This window comes from Penicillium psychrofluorescens (assembly GCF_964197705.1).
Source record: "Penicillium psychrofluorescens genome assembly, chromosome: 3".
In the NCBI taxonomy this organism is placed as follows: domain Eukaryota; kingdom Fungi; phylum Ascomycota; class Eurotiomycetes; order Eurotiales; family Aspergillaceae; genus Penicillium; species Penicillium psychrofluorescens.
Window position 1 is genome coordinate 392,940 of NC_133441.1, and position 18,631 is coordinate 411,570.

Sequence of the window (18,631 nt, forward strand, 5' to 3'; positions counted from 1 at the left end):
ATGATCTCTCAACAGCAAGATATTCCCATAGATAAGAGCCCGCGTCATGATCTTGATTGGGCTGGAACTGCGACTGGTGTTTCGGGGTTGGTGCTGTTTAATGTGGCATGGAATCAAGCTCCCACCGTTGGCTGGGCTGCACCGTCCAGTCTAGCAACGCTCATCATCGGATTCTTTCTGCTTTTGGCTTTTCCATTCGTTGAAAAGCGAGCAAGCGCCCCTCTTATCCCGGTCGATCGCTTGTCCAAAGACAGTGCCTTTGTCCTTGCTACCATGAGTTTGGCCTGGTCAAGCTTTGGAGTTCTGGTGTTCTATCTGGTCAACTTCCTCACTCAGTTACGGGGAGAAAGTATCTTGATCACGGCCGTGCAATTTATTCCTGTTCCAATTGCAGGGTTTGTAGCCTCGTATCTGAACACCTTCCTGCTTGGTCGCCGAGTACCTCCCGCGGACGTCTTGGCCTTTTCGTGCATCTGGTTTATGGTTGGCAATCTCCTATTGGCGACCATGCCGGTGCATCAGAGCTTTTGGTACCAGGTGTTCTGGGTCAACGTGTTGGCACCCTTTGGCATTGACCTCAGCTTCCCGGCTTCAACTTTGTTGATGAGTCGACTCGTTCCCCCAGAGCAGCAGGGAATTGCAGCGTCACTCATTGCAACCGTGGTCTATTACTCGCAATCGATTGGGCTAGGGATTGCGGGAACCGTGCAGTCCGAGATCTCGAATGGGAGTGTTTTACGAGGCTACCGTGCTGCCTTTTTCACCGGCGTTGGTATGAGTGGGCTTGCCTTTTTGGTTTCTATGTGGCCGGTGGTGAAAATCCATGTCCTCAAGAAAAACATCTAAATAGATCTATGTAATTTGGTAGAAATCTCCTCAGAATTGAATAATTGACAGAAGTCATGGCTATTTTCATGCCTCAGTGATTTCGGACTAAGCTTCTCTACGAACTTTCCTTCTCAGAATCCAAGTGACAAGAAACAAGACCCCACCCACACTGGTAAAACTTCCCGAGAAGATAAACGCTTTTGAGAAAGAGCCAGTCACAGAATCGACAAGCACACCAGAAATAGGACTTCCAATGAGAATGCCCAACCCGGCCACGAAAAGCGTCATGCCCAACCATGTCCCGATGACGCGAACATCTGGAACTAGCGACGCAACCACGCTGGCCTGAATGGACACGACAGCACCAGACGTGAATCCATAAATAATTGCAAATCCAATCGACCCACCTAACTCATGGATCCCGATCCAGCCGTACGCAAAAACAGCGGAGAGGAAAGTGCAGATGACGATGATTTCCAGCGGCCCATAAATGTCTGCGAGTTGGCCTGGAATTACTCGACCAAACGCAGACGCGGCGTTGAGGATCGAGAGTATGTAGAAGGACATATCCTTTCCGACAAGTGAGCTCACTTGGGCATTCACCACGACGTCGAAAATGGGGACGTAAAGTCCAATGAAGGTTAAGAAAAGCCCGACTGTGAATAAAGCATAGGGCATGCTCTTAAAGGCCGCGAGATCCACCATTTTCCGTGCCGTTTTGGGAGGCGCGAGTCGGCTCTTCATCACTGCGGTACTCACGGCGAGAAGAGCAAGTGCAATAAACGCAATCACTCTGATCGCCCAGGGATACCCGATTTCTGGCTGGAGCTTGCGGAACACAATCGGGTAGATAGTACTCCCAACACTCCCGCCCGCAGCTACTATTCCAATTGCGAGTGCTCTCTTTGTGGTAAAATAAGTCGAAACGACCGCCACACTGGGCGCGAAGAGGCATCCACCACCCAGTCCTACACATAGACCCTGGGATAGAAGGAGTTGGTAATATTCAGTCGCTAGGCTGCTCATCATCATGCCGAATACGATGAGGAAAGAGCCGACGAGGAGGAGGATGCGAAAGTAGCCTCGATCGAATATCGGGCCACTGAATATGCTGAATGAGACGAGGAGAAATGCTTGCAATGTGCCGATCCACGAAATATTTGACCCATTGCGGTTTTGCAGAAGCGATTCTTCGTAGAATGCCTGAAAGGCTCCGAATGTGTTGACAATTCCCCTGCTCCTGTTAGTTGGAAGTACCTCATGAATATACAGATGATATACCAGGAATTGAAGAATATGAAAAAACCTCCAAAGACTTGTAGCCACGCAGTGAGTCCTCCATTTGGAGGCTGATCAGCTCCCTTGTCGGGGGTTTTCGTCGGGGTTGATTCTCGAATGTCGCCCATGATCTAAAGCTCAGCCGGTTATAATATTTGAGGAAGTACAGATCAAGAGACAAGACACGGGTACTAATTGAATGCTCTGGATCGTGCGACTGATCATTCTTATATATTACGACCCATTGCACCTTCCTCGGCCTTCGGCTTGAACGCAGCCGTCTACGCTCTCATTCCTAGCACAAGCTTGCGGCAATCCCACATTAGCAGAATCATTTTGTGACTAAACATCGACTCTGTGGATTGGTAATAATCCGAATATTAGCTTTCCGTGTCCTCTTGATCTCGTCATCGGGGGAAAGAGCGGGATAAGATCGTGTTGAAGGTGTGGCAGATAGATTCGGCTCGGGTGCCTCGCTCTTTTCGCTTATCTCGCTTGTGTGATTTGTCATATGAATGGCATGGACGCTAACTTGGCCACGCAGAAAGTACACAAGGAGAGCACGACCTCCTTCCTGGAGGCTAAATTAGATACCTTGTGTGGGAAAGGTGCCTGGCGAGCCTCTGACAGCCAAGTTCTTTTGGGGCTTGGATGTCACCGCACGCAAAGATATCCGTTCTAAGTTCTGTGCCGCCTATGAGTAAGTCTATGCAAATTCTAGGTAGGCAGACAGACAGGATACTAATATAATGAAAAGGCAGGTACTTGATTACCGGGTAAAATTGGGTCAGTCCAGACCCTCGGAGATCATCTTTAATCAGCCTACAGGCAATCTGTACGTCAGGCATGCTATATAAATGCGTTGGAATTATATACTAACGAATTACAGTCATATTTCGGGATTCCGAAGGGGTTGGCCAATTTTCAGTAAATTTGAATAGGCAGAGACTCTCTACGTCGAGTTTGGACTGGCGAAGTTAAGCAGAGAGCCAGAATGGTACCTTCACCCGGAAAATTGGGAGTGGTGAACTATCGAACAGCAATATCATAATCAGTTAGAATCAAATTCAGGTCGAATCGCTACAGTTAAAATGAAATCGGGACTCCTCTATCCCCACTGCTTTTCGATGAGCTAGGAGTGACCCAATACGCCTAGGTGAGGGTCCGCATAACGGGTAGATGATATTTAGAGCTATAAAGTACTAAAAAAATTGACCAGACTGGGGTTCGATCCCAGGACCTTGTCGGTGTTAACGACACGTGATAACCAACTACACCATCCGGCCGGTTATATATACAATCCGAACGTGCTATGATATTCCAAGAGTCCTTAGATAGGAAGCCAAGTGATAGCACGTACCGTTATGAAACCCAATCCAACTCTAATTAAGATCACATAAATCCGAGTCAAAACCATGGCCATAAGCTACTACATTTCTGTACACCAGCGCTTTCGGTCAACAGCACGACTGATAACACTACAAATCATGGATTCACTAAATGGCCTTTAATCTATGTATGCTTGTTTAGACGCCTTAAGAGATTGCGGATTCTGTCTTGCTCAGAGTCGCATCTAGAGTCACAGGGGAGTACTGATTCAGGGTTTAATCACAATTGTTTTGGCCCAGACCCAGAGCGGTAGGCAGACCTTGCGTTCCGCAACGGCCTGAGGTTGGATGGGGTTGAAAATGTGAGGGGCCCGATCTTGAAACCTGTTTTCGCCGGCGACACTTACGACATCTCCCTAGAGCCACGTGATTTTCACATCAGGTGACTGTAAAACTGGGATTTCTGGGCCAGTGACGCGACCTACGTCCTGTGGTTGGGAGACCGGGTCAGCCTGATTTTTTAATGCGCCCACATCCCTGCCTCGGTCCTTGACATTATTTCCACGAGGACAAGTCTTGTCGGCCATGGCTGCCATCATAGGCCTCGGTGCGCAGTCGCATTATAGACTCGCGCAAGAACGAGAATTTTACAAGTAGGACCTGGTCCCCGAATGTATTCGAGACTGGCAATCATAGAGTAACCTGGCTAACCACTCGTCGGTCGCTGACAGATATATTCCGCGCGAGCATTTTACATCGCACTATGCCCCTTTTGATCGCGCCAGTGGTGACGACTTCACTCCACAGCCGTCTCAAGACTCTGCGTTGACTTCCTACGCCCAGTTAGCAGCGATTCGGCTGGGCACCGAGCGAGCGTTTATCTCTTTGTTTGACCGCACCCATCAACACGTGTTGGCAGAGGCCACTCCGACTTTGAGTCTCATCGGTGGCCGCGTCGCAAATGAGCCTGAGCGACTAGGGCTGGGATGCTGTGTATTTCCGAAAGAGAAAGGCATTTGCCACTCTGTCGAGTCAGCGCCTGACGGACATCGGCAGGATGATGGGGTTGCCAATGATAGCACCTTGGTTGTTCTGGATTTGTCCCAAGATAAGCGTTTCAGGACTTCCAATTTGCAACCTGTGTTGTCCGAAGTGCGTTTCTATACGGCAGTCCCTATTACAAGCCCACGGGGGTTCAAAATCGGTGCCTTGAGTGTGATGGACAGCAAGGCGAGGCCATCTGGACCCGATCAACACTCTCTTCAGTTTATGAAGGACATGGCAGCGACCGTGATGGAGCACTTGGTAATGAAGGAAACGACCATCAGAAACCACCGAGCCGAACGCATGATCGTTGGACTGGGCAGTTTTCTCGAAGGCAGGAGCACACTTCGTGATTCATGGCACGAAGCCCACGCACAGCATGCTGCATCAGAGAAGTCCGGAGATTCTGCGGAGGGTCAATTGAATATTGAGCAACAGGACCTGCAACAGCTTGAGAAGGAAACAGGCCAGAAAACTCTCGCCATCCGAGAATCATCTGGGAAGACTAAGAATCCTCTGGCTAGGAATCCTTCATCTAAAGACGCTTCGAGCTGGAGGCACCAATCAACGAGCTCCGGCCATAGAGCACAGCGCAGCCAAGGAGATAACCATAGCCAACATTCTGGAATGGAGTTCTCTCAAAAAGAAAACTCTACGCGAGCCGTGCTCGCAGGTGGTAGCTTACATGATGACTCCCTCCCAGTCAGCATCAGAAACATCTTTTCGCGTGCAGCAAACCTGCTCAGAGAGTCAATCGGAGCGGAGGGCGTCATGTTTCTTGACGCAAACAGTCAGCGCTTCGGAAGCCTTGTCGACCGAACTAAGCGCAAGGTGTCTGGCTTCGGTTCCAATGATCACACGTCAAGCAGCGACGAGAGCACTGGCTCAGATTCATCGTCTCGGCGACATATTTCCGACGCTGAACAAGATTCCGATCCCGATAACCCCAGTGTGTCTGAATGCTTAGGATTATCAAGCTCAAGGGTGTCGAGTATCAATGACGAGACAAGAGCTGGTGACGCGGTTTTGGTACCAGAACCGCTGTTTACCTCGCTGATTCGTCGATACCCGAACGGGAAGATTTTCACTTACAACGCTCTGGGATCGGTTTCCGAGGACAGTGACCGTCGATCGCAGAAGTTATCGGGGTCCGAAAATGATAGAAGCTCTCTTGCCAAGGAAGATCGCCCAATTGGCAAACGGAGACACAAGCCAGGCTTCAAGCAGCATGCTGATGATTTGATCAAAATCTTTGCTGGTGCTAGAAACATTCTCGTTTTGCCAATCTGGGACTCGGACAGAAGCAGATGGTTTGCTGGAGCGCTGATCTGGACGAATGAGCCAGATCGTATCTTCACGTTGGAAAATGAACTTGTCTACACCTCTGCTTTTGCAAATAGTATCATGGCTGAAATTCGCCGAGTTGATGTGGAGGTGGCGGAGAAGGCCAAAACCAATCTGATCAGCAGTATCACGCACGAACTGCGGAATCCTCTTCACGGAATCCTAGGCACGGCCGATATTCTGAGTGACACAGCCATGAATGCCCTACAGCATGGTATGGTCCATACGGTCGAGTCATGTGGTCGCACTCTGCTGGATACCATCAACAGTCTGCTTGACCTTACATTCATTGATCAATACAGGAAAGGCGACACTTCTCAAAACGGAAGGCGACGGAAGAATCCGAGCATACCGCGAAGTTTGCCTCTCGGTGCGAAGTCATCTTTATCGCAGGTTGAGCTGGATGCGATTTTTGAGGAAGTCACAGAGTGTATATTCGCCGGGCACTGCTTCTATAATAGCCCACAGGCGCCTCCCCCAGCCCTGACCGAGTCTTCATCGCGGTCAGCCGGACAAACAAGCAAGGCGGAGCCTGTTGGTCCTCGCGCCAGTCAGGTCACGGTCATTTTTGACATTGAGCCAGACACGGAGTGGGACTTTTACACCCACGCTGGGGCCTGGAGACGAATTCTCATGAATGTCTTTGGTAATGCACTCAAATATACACACTCAGGATACATCTACCTTGGTTTGAAATCATCTCAGAGCGCCACTGGACCCTCACGCAAGACTGCTAGCAAGAAAAAAGATGGCTTTGAGGTGGCTATCACTGTGAAGGATACCGGGAAAGGCATTGATCCGACATTTTTGCAAAACGACCTTTTCAGCCCATTCAAACAAGAGGATCCTCTGGCATCCGGTAGCGGGTTAGGATTGAGCATCGTTCGCCAGGCCGTCGCATTCCTCGGTGGCTCAATCGAAATTGAGTCTACCAAGGGATTAGGCACTCAAATCTCAATTAAAACACCACTGATCAAGTCAACCACACGATCCGATGCTTCTTCAGCGAATTCCTTCCCAACCTTAAGGAAAAACACTGAGGGAAAGACAATCGGCGTCTTAGGGTTTGGACAGTCCCTCCGTTCACAACGCGATACGGCTTTGTATTCGTCATTGGAACGAATGTGTCGCGACTGGTTTGGTCTAGAGGTGACCAATTTATCGCCATTAGAAGGGAAACACGCTCCCTTCGACTTCTACTTGGCTGTCCAGACGGAGTTGGACTGTGAGGACGTAGAAGGCAGAAATCTTTTCGGTCTCGCTGACCACTTCGAGACTGGAGACGCTTGCACCTCGCCAGTCATCGTCATCTGCCAATCGCCGGAAGAAGCTCACAGCATGTTTGTTGCTTCTAAAAGCCGAGCCCAAACGGCATACTTTGAATTTGTGAGCCAGCCTTGTGGGCCTCGAAAACTAGCTCGGGCAATAAGTATGTGCATAAAACGACGGCGTGATCGAGAGTGCGGACAAAACAGCAACGACGAGCCGACTCGTTGGGTAGAGGTGCCACAATCCTCCCATTTACCTGTTGATATCGAAGCCAGTGATCCACCTGAAGATAGAATGAAGATCAGCAAGCGACCGACGGCAGACACAATGGGCACACCGGAGGATAGAAGTCTACAGCCCCAATATCCAGAGCCCCCGAAACCGGATCAAGAGCATGCCTCTGGGCCAACATCACCTTCCAAGCATGAGGAAGAGGAAGACAAAGACACACCGGAGATTCAAAAGCCGTCTGTCTTATTAGTTGATGATAATGAGGTTAATCTCCAGTTACTTTGTGCCTATGTTCAAAAGGAAGGCTTTGAATACAAGTCAGCCAAGGACGGAGCGCAAGCAGTTGATATATACAAGGCTCATCCTGGATTATTCCAGATCGTCATTATTGGTATGTTGCGCCAGTCACGCCTCTCTCGTTTTCTTTTTGTTCAACCCGCGATACTGATGATATAAGATATTTCAATGCCTGTCATGGATGGCTTCGAAGCATCACGAGAAATTCGCCGCTTGGAGAAAGAACACCGTGCTGGGATGTCCGAATCGGATCGAAAAGCATGCCTACCTACAATAATCTCTGCTTTGACTGGACTTGATAGTGCTGGTGCTCAAAAGGAAGCTTTAGGTTCTGGTATTAACACTTTCCTCGTTAAGCCCGTTAAGCGACGAGAGTTGCAGGCTATCCTGCAGCGCCGAGTTTAGTTAGATATTAAACCATCTTCTCGTGATTATAATTGGTCATACCTTACGCGCAATACTACTGACTCCGTAGTAGCTGGCGCCATTCAGCTTTTAAACACAGAACCCCGAAGCCAACCGTAGTCCAGAATACAAGTAGTTAAGATATTGTCCGAAAATTGAAATACTTTTTTCCATTTTCTTCCAAGAGTCATGAAACCCGACGGCTCCATTAGCTCTAATGAAGACCATATAAATCCGGGTCAAAATCGCGGCCATACTCTACTACTCTACTACTCTATACAAGAACGCTTCAGGTTTAACAGCACAACCAGGGGTTCTACAGGAAAATTTAGCGAGGGCAGTATATTATGATATTATACAAAACATCCCAGAGTTTGCCAAAGACCTAGATTTGTGTATATAGACAGCAGGGAAGCTGATAGATTGGTTGTTAAGAACTAATTGGCAGGGAATAAAGTCCAGACAGGACAATTATTTAAATAGAGTAACGGTTCGAGAAGAATGGTGGTCTCATTTGCATCACTAGCTAGGTTCGAAGACGGAGTCAAGATTGACCTACCAGTCTTGGAACGTGAGATAATAATAACTGTTTGGCCTGCTAGGATCTTCTTGCCAATACCCGCTTCTCACATACAGGGAATAAAAGCATCGAGGGATTGCACCATTATCAGTGGTCGCTGTCATATCCACTTCCCCATTTCCGTTGAAGTTGCAGTCGATCAGAGAGTTAAAGTAGGCCTGCGACTGTCAGTATCTTATTCCGACCATTTGATTCGATCTCAGAGCTACTTACTTCCAAATCATAGCCATAATTGTCAGTCAATTTGGTATAGACATCACTATCCATTGAATTGTGAGTGTCCCATGGGGTTTCCCAGGCATCAAATTGACAAGTGCTCGGGTCATCATTATCACAACCTTGACTAGTCTGCGGTCTTGTCAAGTAGAAACAACCGGACTTTCCGGACTGGTATTCAAGCCACATGGAGCCGGTATAGTCGCATTCGCTTTCTGACACATCATTCTCCATAAGCAGAACATACCAGGCTGATTTCATGGCAACATCGACCAATTTCTTCTCCTATAGTACACAGGTGTATTAGTGGTACCCAGTAATTTGCTAGGAGGTTTGCAGACGTACCACATTCTGGGCAAACCCATCAAAAGCCGCAACAAAAGACGAATTATCCGTGTTCTCGGCAAGAAGAATAGAGGGATCTTCGAAGAATTTAGAGGTCCCGTAGGTATATAGGGTATCATCCGCGGAGGTTGGCAGGTAGTCAGAGTCTCCGTTGCCGGTTGCATTTGCCAACATAGCAGAAAGATAGTCTCCAGCAGAACCCATATAGTTCTTGAGCGTGTTTTCAACTGATGTTGTGTCGACATCGTCCCCCCCATTTTGATCCTGCAAGGTGCTAACCTCTGTAAGAGCTATATGGCTGTTAGCATATAACAGGTTTGACCATAGTCAGTTAAGAAGACGTACAGCCACCAGCCATGCCTATCATTCCACGTAGCCCCTTGCTCCAATCAACGGCGGTACCAAACCCGCCAGCAATTGTCATCGCAGCTGCGAGCCACTTAATCCAGGTTGTGTCCGGTGGGGGTGAGGAAAAGTCCTTCGAAATCTGATCAATCGATAGGCCATCTAGCCAACCAGTCCAAAGAATCTTCTCATGAACGTAGTTGATCTTGCTGTGAAGTATGCCAACTGCAGTGAAAGTCCAGTATGCCTGTTCATTTGGGTAATTGCCGCACATTTCATCGGGAACACAGTTGCTTCCAACGGTGCCACAACCACTGAGAGGAGATGTTCCCTGGTTAGGGAAGACCTTCTCCCATAGCTTGTCGACCCAGTCGTCTTCACCACCTAGAGTTTCCAGCTGCTTATCAAGCCAGTCATTGGTACCGGTAGAGTCAAGGATAGCCTGAACTCCATCTGTGGAAGAGGTATCGCCGGCGGTACACGATGCGGTTGTACTAGTAGACAAAGTATGGGAGGTAGAGGGGAGAGGAGTAGAAGTCACAGGCAGGTCAGGGCCACCACGCTTATGAGGAACAGCGATAGCGGTGCCTGCCAAAGCAACCGTCCATAGGAGGCCTGGTCGCAACATATTTGCACAGGTTATACCGCAAATAAAGAAAATTGATGTGCTGATGATGGTATAGATCCGGAGACTCTTGTCTTTTGAACACTTATCTCTAAAGAAGATTTTCACTGATTTATATACCTCCCGCCCCCATCCTGAAGATATTTATAAGTCCATGGCCACAAGTTCGTCGTTCTGTAGCGTCTGGTTAGTAAAGCTAGCAGGTTGCAATCTTTCCATAGTATCATGCATGCTCAGAAGGATTCTTGGCTTAAATCCTTTCAGCCCACAATTTTCCAACCAACGATCCTTCCAGCGCAACAGGGTCCATAGATCCACAGGGTATAGGATGAACGTATAATGTTTAGTTCAACCAACAAAATAAATTAGGGAGACTGTGGTTAGTGCCAAGTCTGGGGGCTAATTCTACTTTTATAGGTGGGGTTGAGCGTTTCTTGAATTCTATACGATGTGAGCAGGTGCCTTGATTTAGAATTATATTGGGCCGGTTCAATAAGAGGAAGGCTTGGCATCGAGGTAGTGTAGAGACTTTGAGGCCGGAACCAACAGCGTTGTGGGACCCAAAGTGTCGATCAAGCAGGAACTGAATTGCAAGCCAGTGAGATCTATCTGATTTTCACGTGGGCTAGAAATGCCAAGAGCCAAGGCGCCTTCAGAACCCTAGCGTCAGCATCGAGACGTGAGCCTCCGACGGCCCCATCTCGAATAATCAGATCATGACTTGTTGCCATCGATTTCTAGACCAGGAAAAGTTATATTATATTGTCATAGTCCAACATTCGCTCGAGTTGGAAAGATCCTGGCCGAGATTTGCTACTTCTGTCTCAGTTTGGTTCTACGCCCGGAGGTTGCCTAGTAACTCAGGGTCACGCCATCTCATGGTATTAATTTTCCGCCGTAAGAAAATCAGTAAAAGATTGAAAGGTACCCGTACTACGGATTCCAAATTTAGTCTGCGGCTTGGCGGAATCTCTAAACTATTTGCCTTTCATGCTGGCGAGGATTGCATCTAAATATAGAAATTGATCGAGATTACAGTGCTTCGTTGTGAAGTGCCTAAGTCACGACTTGCTCAAGATCTAAGATCTTCTTGATGGTTTTAGTGGTGATTTGCTCCGCGATATGTAATTTTACGTGAATACTACTTGGGAGATGAAGATTGTAAGATTGATGTCAGGGAAGCTGGGCGAGAAGAGGCTATGGATGATCTTCTAACAGTGATAATGTTATTCAGGTCGAAAGATCGGAGTATACCTTTCTCACAACGGAAACCTCGTGGTCCTCTCTGAAATGAACACTGGGAGTCTGGCCAGATACTATGTTACAAATAGGTCACTGATTTTCTTCATGTGCGTTTTGTTCCAGTCGAGGCGCTTCACGCAACGTGTCCGCGAAACGGGTGGATACAGCAATTACACTCAAGTTTTATGTTTATAAATAGAAAGGAAACTTTCCGATAGGCCTAAATTTACTCATTCTTAAGCGCTGCAAAACTGTGGCCACTGGCCAATTACGCTCAAGTTGGATCCAAAAGAGTAATTTTAGCAAATAATGATTATACCAAATAAACTCATTGCGTGGCAAGAAAAGTTACGCAAGTCTCGCACCAGCGTCGAGCGGTCGAAATTACGTATTTCGCGTCTTGTGGGTCTTCACTGGAGATCGTGAGACAGACAAAAACTGTCCAATTCGCGTAACAGAATCCCTCAAGCTTAACTGACAAGTGGAGACAAATATGAGACACCCTGCCCAAGTGAAGTACAACCCGATATTCCATAATAGACTCCACCAGTGGAAAAGCAAGAAGGAAGAAATGACAACAGTAAAGGCTTTCCAAAAGAGTACGGCGTGATCCACCCAATATTCGAGGGTCCTGGCTGGTCTGGAGATTAATCCGGAGTGAGAGTCTGTGACCACGGTATACAAGCCCTAATCCGCAAGGCCAGCAGATTATAAATCCATGAGACTATGAAACAACGACAATCCAGGACGTGGCAATTTCCATTAACGGCCTTCCATATGGGCAAAAGCAATTTGATGATCCATGGCTTTGAAAAAAAAAACAAGAAAGTCCATCCAGGAAGAGGATTAATCCATGGGAAATTATCCAGTAATAGTAAAGCGAAAGAAACGAAAATGGCCATCCAACCAACAATCAGATCATTGAACGGAGCTAAACCTCACCCTCCGAGTAGAGCCACGTTCCTGAATAACTCTCTCTGTCTCGGCATAGAGCCGATCCAAAAAATGCATCGCACCAGGATCTTTGAGAATGCGCGCAACCTGGATTCCTGCAGAGATAAGCTGCAGGACGTTGCGATCATCCTTAACGGGACGAGACTGATGCTTTGCGGCATGGCGCATTTCCAGGGAATTCTCCAAGACGGTAATCAACTGCTTGATCTGGCCGTTATACAGGATGCGAGTGGGAATGCGGCGCGTGGTCGCCAGTCTCTTGAGCAGATGTACCCATTCCGTCCACTCACGGTCCGAGGGGGATTTCACGAGCCTCTTGTCTGATTCGATGGGGATGCGGAACTGGTATCTTGCCACGAAGTCAAAAGCGCATTGCGAGAGGCGGTCGTTGACATGTCCAAGGATTTTGTCTTGCTCTGCGGCGTCCAGATTAGTAGGAAGCTCGGGCAGCTCTTTTTCCTGGGCTGCTAGGGTCCGCGGGGAAGGAGGATCTAAGAGCTGATGGGGGCCATCAAACTCATCGCGGACTGAGGATCGCCTTTGGCTCAAGGTTGTGTGGTGGTGTTGGCGCTCTGCGCGCTGGTCGTTTACCTGCCCGCCCTGCGAACTGGGCCTAAAGTTCCGGGTGTTTCTTTCCAGGATATACCGCTGGGGCTCTGTGGTGGCCATTGTCATTGCCCCAAGGCCGTGTCTCTGGGACTCGCGCGGCATGTGCGACGTTTGGTTCCAATCATAATGGTACATGGGAGCCGGGGGTAATGGGTGGCCAGCCAGCGGGTAAGAGTAACGGCCTATAGGGGGTCCATTCATGGCCTGTCCGTGACTTTCCAGAGGAACCGGGGCTTCATGGTAATGGATACGGGGATCATAATCCGGTGGATGGGTAGGAGAGTCCATGGTAATTTGACGGCTGTCTCTGTACGCATATCCCGGGGGCGGAGCAGTAGGAGGCCTTCCAGCGTTCAGCAAAAGGTCTTGATGTTTCGAAAGAGAATAACAACCGAGGGACCACAAGCTGGAAATACCTTTGTTGGTAGATGATGGGAGCATTGACCGGGGCTCCATACAACGAATGATGAGACATAATGTTGCTGTAAAGTGTGAGCCTACCCAAAATGCAGTTGGGTATGCAAAGCAAGTCCTATTCAACCACCGAAACAACGTAGGTGTAATGATGATGGTAGGATGTCAAGAAGGACAAAAGTCCAAGAAGTGGCCATGCCCGTGATAAATACCCAATTAGTTCCAACCTCCGGGCTCAGGATATGGAGTTAGTGCCTGACCGGGGGGGAATTTCCAGTCTGACAAAGTTAATCAAACGAGCACAACTGAGAGCCGCGCCAAAAGCAATACTTACGCTGGTGGCGACAGTGGAGATTTCCATGAGTATTATCCACGCCGCATGGCACAGGTGTACAACGCACAACACAGCGCCGCCCGGAGACAGAGCCTCCTTCTGTGCCACATGCAAGAAACTACCAAAGGTCTCGGTTTAGGAAAACCGGGCACTGCATATTGATTCGATCGTCGCTGACAATCGTCTGCTAAACATTTCCTCCCGTCCACCCAACGCTGTTAGTCTCCATGCTCTATAGCCTGCTAACCAATGATACAGGGGCCGGATACCCAGCTAGCGCCACCATTTATATTGGTGCGACAATCCTGCCTGGATGAAGGTTATTGGGCAGCAATGTTGGGAGTTAGGGCATCCATTGAGTATCCCAGGGAGTTAGATAATGCAGAAGACGGAGTTGAGACTGAGCTGCTGTGGGGAGTAGTATCTCGTGATTCCGGTATTCTTTATTGTGTTTCATGCGACTCGATGCCCAAACATGTCCTTCCTAGCTTATCCCGCGTGGTATTGATTGGGCATGCATTTGGGGGTGGTTTTGGGGATTGACGCCCAATGCTGTCTCGCCGTAAGCGGCGCATGGGCCATGTGCTGGCCCTAGATCGGTCTGCATCAACAAGAGACAACGGGAAGAACAACTCCCAGCTTTATCATAGGGGCAATCTAGATGGGACTGTCCTTGCAGCACAAACTCTAAAGATAGAGTATCTCAGATCTGAAGAACGAAAAGACCAGAGGACAATCGTAGTAATACATTGGGTACCAAAATCGGTGGATTCCAACATGACGTAGTTACAATTCAATCATAATTCGTGGTGATATTGAAGGTCAAAGTGGCATATTTGGCAGGGATATTTACAGACTTTGGTATCCTATGTAGACGCCTCTCCGTTAAGACGAAGATCATAACAGCCAAACTAATAACTAGGGTATCACTTGCGAGCCGCCGCCACAGAAGTATTTCTCAACCTCTCACTGCTTCTTGATGGTTTTTATAGGAAGCTCTACCCCCAAACGACGGGCATAGTCCTGGATTGCTCAGGTAAGTTTGCAGACAATCCAGATCTTGAACGCGACTTACCTCACAACTCAAACGTATCCCCTCTTCAATGCCAATGCGCGCCTCATACCCCAATATCTCCTTCGCTTTATTCCCACTCGCATAACGCACCGCACACGCATCTCTCACACTCCCCCGACTCAACGTGGTCGTGCCCCCCGTCACCCAGGTGACACTCTCACACGCCAAACCAGCCAGGTAAGCCAGACCCTCGGGGATGCGGACCTCAAAGGGTGGTGTGTGTCCGAAATGTGTCCAGATCGCCAGACAGAAATCCCTAAAGGTGATGGGCTCGTTATTCTGAATGAAGAATGACTCTCCGGCGGCGGTGCGCGTGGTCATTAGATTCTCCGCTGCGAGGATGTGCGCGTCTGCGATATTCGTCACGTATGTCACGTCCCAGAGGTTCAGACCGTCGCCAATAACAAAGGGTGTCTCGTACTTGGCGATGCAGGCGTGGATGGATGGGACGAGCTGGTAATCGCCTGGTCCGCAGAGTACGGAGGGCCGGAGGGAACACGTTGCCATCGAGCTGCTTGACGCTTGGAGAACAAGCGCCTCAGCTGCGGCCTGGTCATGATTAGCAGTGCATAACAAAAAGAAGCATAGTCTTACCTTGGACTCGCCGTATATCAGAGAATGTGGAGAGGTGGGCCATGCCTCGTTGATATTGGGGTACGGCAAGCTCAAATCATCCGTCGTCACGCAGCAGGTACTTGTGTAGATAAAACCTGTCACACCGGCCTCCTTGGCTGCGTTGAGCATATTGCGCGTTCCCTCGACATTAACCTTCCACACTTCTCGTTCCCGCCCTCTGCCGAACCGGTCCGGCAGGGTTGGGACAATGCCCGCGGTATGCACGACAATATCCGGTTTCACGACTTGCAGGACCTTGCTGACTTCCTCTGCGGAGGTGATATCGACCTGGTGACATGCGGTTTTGTCAGGGAGGGCATGTTCCGGGTGGGGTGAACTGCGATCGAGGACAGTGACGGCGCAGTCGGGATATTTCTCTGCCAGGGCGCGCACGGTAGCCGAGCCCACGAACCCGGTGCCGCCTGAGACAAGGATCTTTTTCGACGATAAGACGCCTGCTTTCGTCATGGTTATCAAGGAGGTGTTGACCGGACGAACCTAACCAGAGTCGGGGGTTCGCGCTTAGTTGTTGCCGAACACGCTATGGCCTGTCGCGTGACTTGGATAGCATCAAATGGGAACATCTTCCATATCATAGCCTATACAACAAAATATATCATGGGGGAATGTGACAGAAAAAAGAAGATCAGGTCTAATATACACAGTGTCATCACGGACAAGTTTTGCGCAACCGACAAACTCCAGGGCCAAATGCAAATCCGAAAATAAAAAATACACCACCCCCAGGTTATAGCACGCGACACAGCAGCAAACCACCCAGTCTCTTCTCCACACACTCGCGCGACTCCAGAATTCCCCGATCCGTCGACAAAAAGATATTCTCGCCAGGCGAGCGCAGTCCATCCACATAGCTCGCCTTGTGGCCGCGAATGACCTGGCGTAAATTCTCGACATCAAGGACAATCCGTCGCTTGGGCTTGCTGATCATGCTCAGCTTGCCCAGCACGGGCTTGTTGTCCCAGTACTTCAGACCCAGCCAGAGTCGTCGCGACGCGACATTGGCCTGCGTGATGGGCTCGACGCCTTCGATCTCGTCGTTCATGGCCGGGTAGCCGAGGATGGGGTGTGGCGGGGGAGGAATTGGGCCGCCGCGCACGACGGAGGAGAGGTAACCGGAGTGCTGGAGGGCGAGGCAGAGGTTCAGATGCATCTTGCTGTTGGGGATGGAGGTGATGCCGAGACGGGCCTTGGTGGCATTGTTTAGGTGGGAGCAAACGTGGGCGAGGTTGACGAGAGACATGGTTTGCCCGGGCCTGCGAGGGTAGCAGGGATAGCGCTGGTCGTCTAGAGGAAAGGATGTGGACGTGGAAATGGAATTGGGGATGATTGATGGATTGTTTGGGGAAGGAAATTTTCGGAGAAACCGAGACTCCGAGGAAGGTACCGGGTACTTCTCCACTGTGTGCCGATCCGTGTGATGAACAGGTACTGGTGACCTGCGTCACATCGAACTAAGCGCCCACTCGGCGCCTACAGCTGCCCCTCTCTCGTTATAAAGCGCGACCTAATTCACCGATCCTCTCTGGTGAGTTCTCCCTCTCTTCATCACTGCATCTCTTCTCCAACAGTTCATCATGCCCCCGTTACCTGGCGAAGAGAGTGTGTTGACGGTGTAAGTCTACACAGCGACAGTCCGTCTGTCTTCCACCTAACCAGCTGTATGCTAGCTTCGCCGACCTGCACTACTACTTTGCACCGCCCGTGCCGAAGCCCTTGAACCATCGCTTTGACAAGGGCTCCTATCTATACATCTACCGTGATACGAACAGCAGGTCGCGCATCGAGGTCGCCAATAACCCAGGCACGACCGACCAAGATGCATTCCATGGTCCCCTAGACAGCATCCATGTGCGTCACTCGACCAAATTCCCGACTCTCTGCACGGTGGTAGTGGACTATCATCCGGCTCCCCAGCAACGACCAAATGCGACTCCTCAGGACTGGCAGCTGCCCGGCGTAGACCAGACTCGCGTCCGCCTGCACACGATAGACATCTACTTTTGGACTGTGGAAGATGCAACACAGTTCCTCGACACGCTCGGCCGTGTCCTGCCGGGCGCCCAGATCGAATCAGATCGGATGGTCAGCGCACCGCCTACAGAGCAGCCGCTGAGCAGTGTAGTCCAGCAACTTGAGAGCGTGGCCATCTTCGACCCAGCGTATCAGAATGGCCAGACGCCTAATTCACGTTCCGAAGCCGCAGCGGTAGCGGTACCAACGTTCGCACCTCCTCCAATCAGTGCCCCTGAAAGTACTACGCAGCAGGGCTTGGTCGATGAGAAGCAGGATATGAACTTCACTCCACTGGCTTATAATCCCGCCGCACCGGCAGCCCCAGAGCCAATCCGACATCGTGAAAAGACACCGCCGCCGGAGGACGGCGCGGAGGGTACTGGACTCGCTGCCGCAGCAGCAGCCGACCACGGCGTGCCGTTCACGCCTCCAAACCAGGTTCCGGGAGGTTTCGCTCCTCCGCCCACTTCAGCTGTACCAGGACTCCCCTACTCTGGTCCCCCCACCGCCGCAGCAACAGGATACGCCTCCCCACCACCAAGCGCAGGCTTGTCCCACCCAATGCAGAGTCCCGGTCTGCAAAGCCCCGGCTTACCCGCATCATATACACAATCCATCCCCAGACATGGAAGCCAAAATCAACCATGGAACCCGGCCTCACCTCCACCGGGGACAATGGCCTTCGCCCCACCTCCCCAGGATCCAAATGCTCACCTATACGGCCAACAGATGTACGGCAGTCCGCAGTCCCCGCCGCAATTCGGAACGGGACATCCGCCTCCGATAGCCGGGTATTCGAATTACTCGTACGATCAGGCACAGGTGCCTCGCACAGGCACGGAATATGACGTCCATAGCCAGGTGTATCGGCCCACGGAGGCGGAGGCTGGTTCGCACTACCAGAAGGCTGCACAGAAGGCTATGAAGAATCCGGGTCAGAAACCACGGAAGCTGGAGGAACGGGCGGAATCATTGGAGAGTGGGGTGAATCGGTTTTTCAAGAAGTTGGAGAAGAAAATTGGATGAAGGGTGCGGGAGTGTTGATTGTCATTTTCTCTCTTTCGTTCTGTTGATACTATTTTCATGACTGTTCATGACATTTTGAATCTCAGCTGGCTCAGCTGTTGAGCCGTACCAGCATGAGTATTGCAGATACGATTGTGATCTTGAACGAGAATGTCACTTGAGATAACGAAGAAATGGTATAGCGCTACTGTTT

General features: G+C 50.0%; 7 protein-coding genes and 1 non-coding gene across 8 annotated transcripts; 3 read left to right on the forward strand and 5 right to left on the reverse strand.

Moving 5' to 3' along the window:
* Positions 1 to 273: 273 nt before the first annotated feature.
* On the forward strand, positions 274 to 846 carry PFLUO_LOCUS4279 (uncharacterized protein; the record flags this gene model as incomplete). The annotated part of the gene is made up of 1 exon (XM_073781614.1): positions 274 to 846. One exon carries the CDS (start codon positions 274 to 276, stop codon positions 844 to 846), a length of 573 nt encoding a protein of 190 aa, XP_073638351.1.
* Positions 847 to 3,318: 2,472 nt separating this feature from the next.
* PFLUO_LOCUS4280 lies at positions 3,319 to 3,392 on the reverse strand. The gene has a single exon. It is a non-coding gene; the product is annotated as a tRNA-Val (tRNA).
* Positions 3,393 to 4,703: 1,311 nt separating this feature from the next.
* Positions 4,704 to 8,024, forward strand: PFLUO_LOCUS4281 (uncharacterized protein; the record flags this gene model as incomplete). The annotated part of the gene is made up of 2 exons (XM_073781615.1): positions 4,704 to 7,713; positions 7,780 to 8,024. 2 exons carry the CDS (start codon positions 4,704 to 4,706, stop codon positions 8,022 to 8,024), a joined length of 3,255 nt encoding a protein of 1,084 aa, XP_073638352.1.
* Positions 8,025 to 8,579: 555 nt separating this feature from the next.
* On the reverse strand, positions 8,580 to 10,138 carry PFLUO_LOCUS4282 (uncharacterized protein; the record flags this gene model as incomplete). The annotated part of the gene is made up of 4 exons (XM_073781616.1): positions 8,580 to 8,762; positions 8,818 to 9,105; positions 9,166 to 9,455; positions 9,511 to 10,138. 4 exons carry the CDS (start codon positions 10,136 to 10,138, stop codon positions 8,580 to 8,582), a joined length of 1,389 nt encoding a protein of 462 aa, XP_073638353.1.
* A 2,157-nt stretch (positions 10,139 to 12,295) lies between these two features.
* On the reverse strand, positions 12,296 to 13,228 carry PFLUO_LOCUS4283 (uncharacterized protein; the record flags this gene model as incomplete). The annotated part of the gene is made up of 1 exon (XM_073781617.1): positions 12,296 to 13,228. The coding sequence occupies one exon, from the start codon at positions 13,226 to 13,228 to the stop codon at positions 12,296 to 12,298; it is 933 nt and encodes a 310-aa protein (XP_073638354.1).
* Positions 13,229 to 14,654: 1,426 nt separating this feature from the next.
* On the reverse strand, positions 14,655 to 15,846 carry PFLUO_LOCUS4284 (uncharacterized protein; the record flags this gene model as incomplete). Its single annotated transcript, XM_073781618.1, has 3 exons — positions 14,655 to 14,711; positions 14,764 to 15,312; positions 15,358 to 15,846. 3 exons carry the CDS (start codon positions 15,844 to 15,846, stop codon positions 14,655 to 14,657), a joined length of 1,095 nt encoding a protein of 364 aa, XP_073638355.1.
* A 280-nt stretch (positions 15,847 to 16,126) lies between these two features.
* On the reverse strand, positions 16,127 to 16,639 carry PFLUO_LOCUS4285 (uncharacterized protein; the record flags this gene model as incomplete). Its single annotated transcript, XM_073781619.1, has 1 exon — positions 16,127 to 16,639. One exon carries the CDS (start codon positions 16,637 to 16,639, stop codon positions 16,127 to 16,129), a length of 513 nt encoding a protein of 170 aa, XP_073638356.1.
* A 334-nt stretch (positions 16,640 to 16,973) lies between these two features.
* PFLUO_LOCUS4286 (uncharacterized protein) lies at positions 16,974 to 18,438 on the forward strand (the record flags this gene model as incomplete). Its single annotated transcript, XM_073781620.1, has 2 exons — positions 16,974 to 17,011; positions 17,067 to 18,438. The coding sequence occupies 2 exons, from the start codon at positions 16,974 to 16,976 to the stop codon at positions 18,436 to 18,438; spliced, it is 1,410 nt and encodes a 469-aa protein (XP_073638357.1).
* Between the last annotated feature and the right edge of the window lie 193 nt (positions 18,439 to 18,631).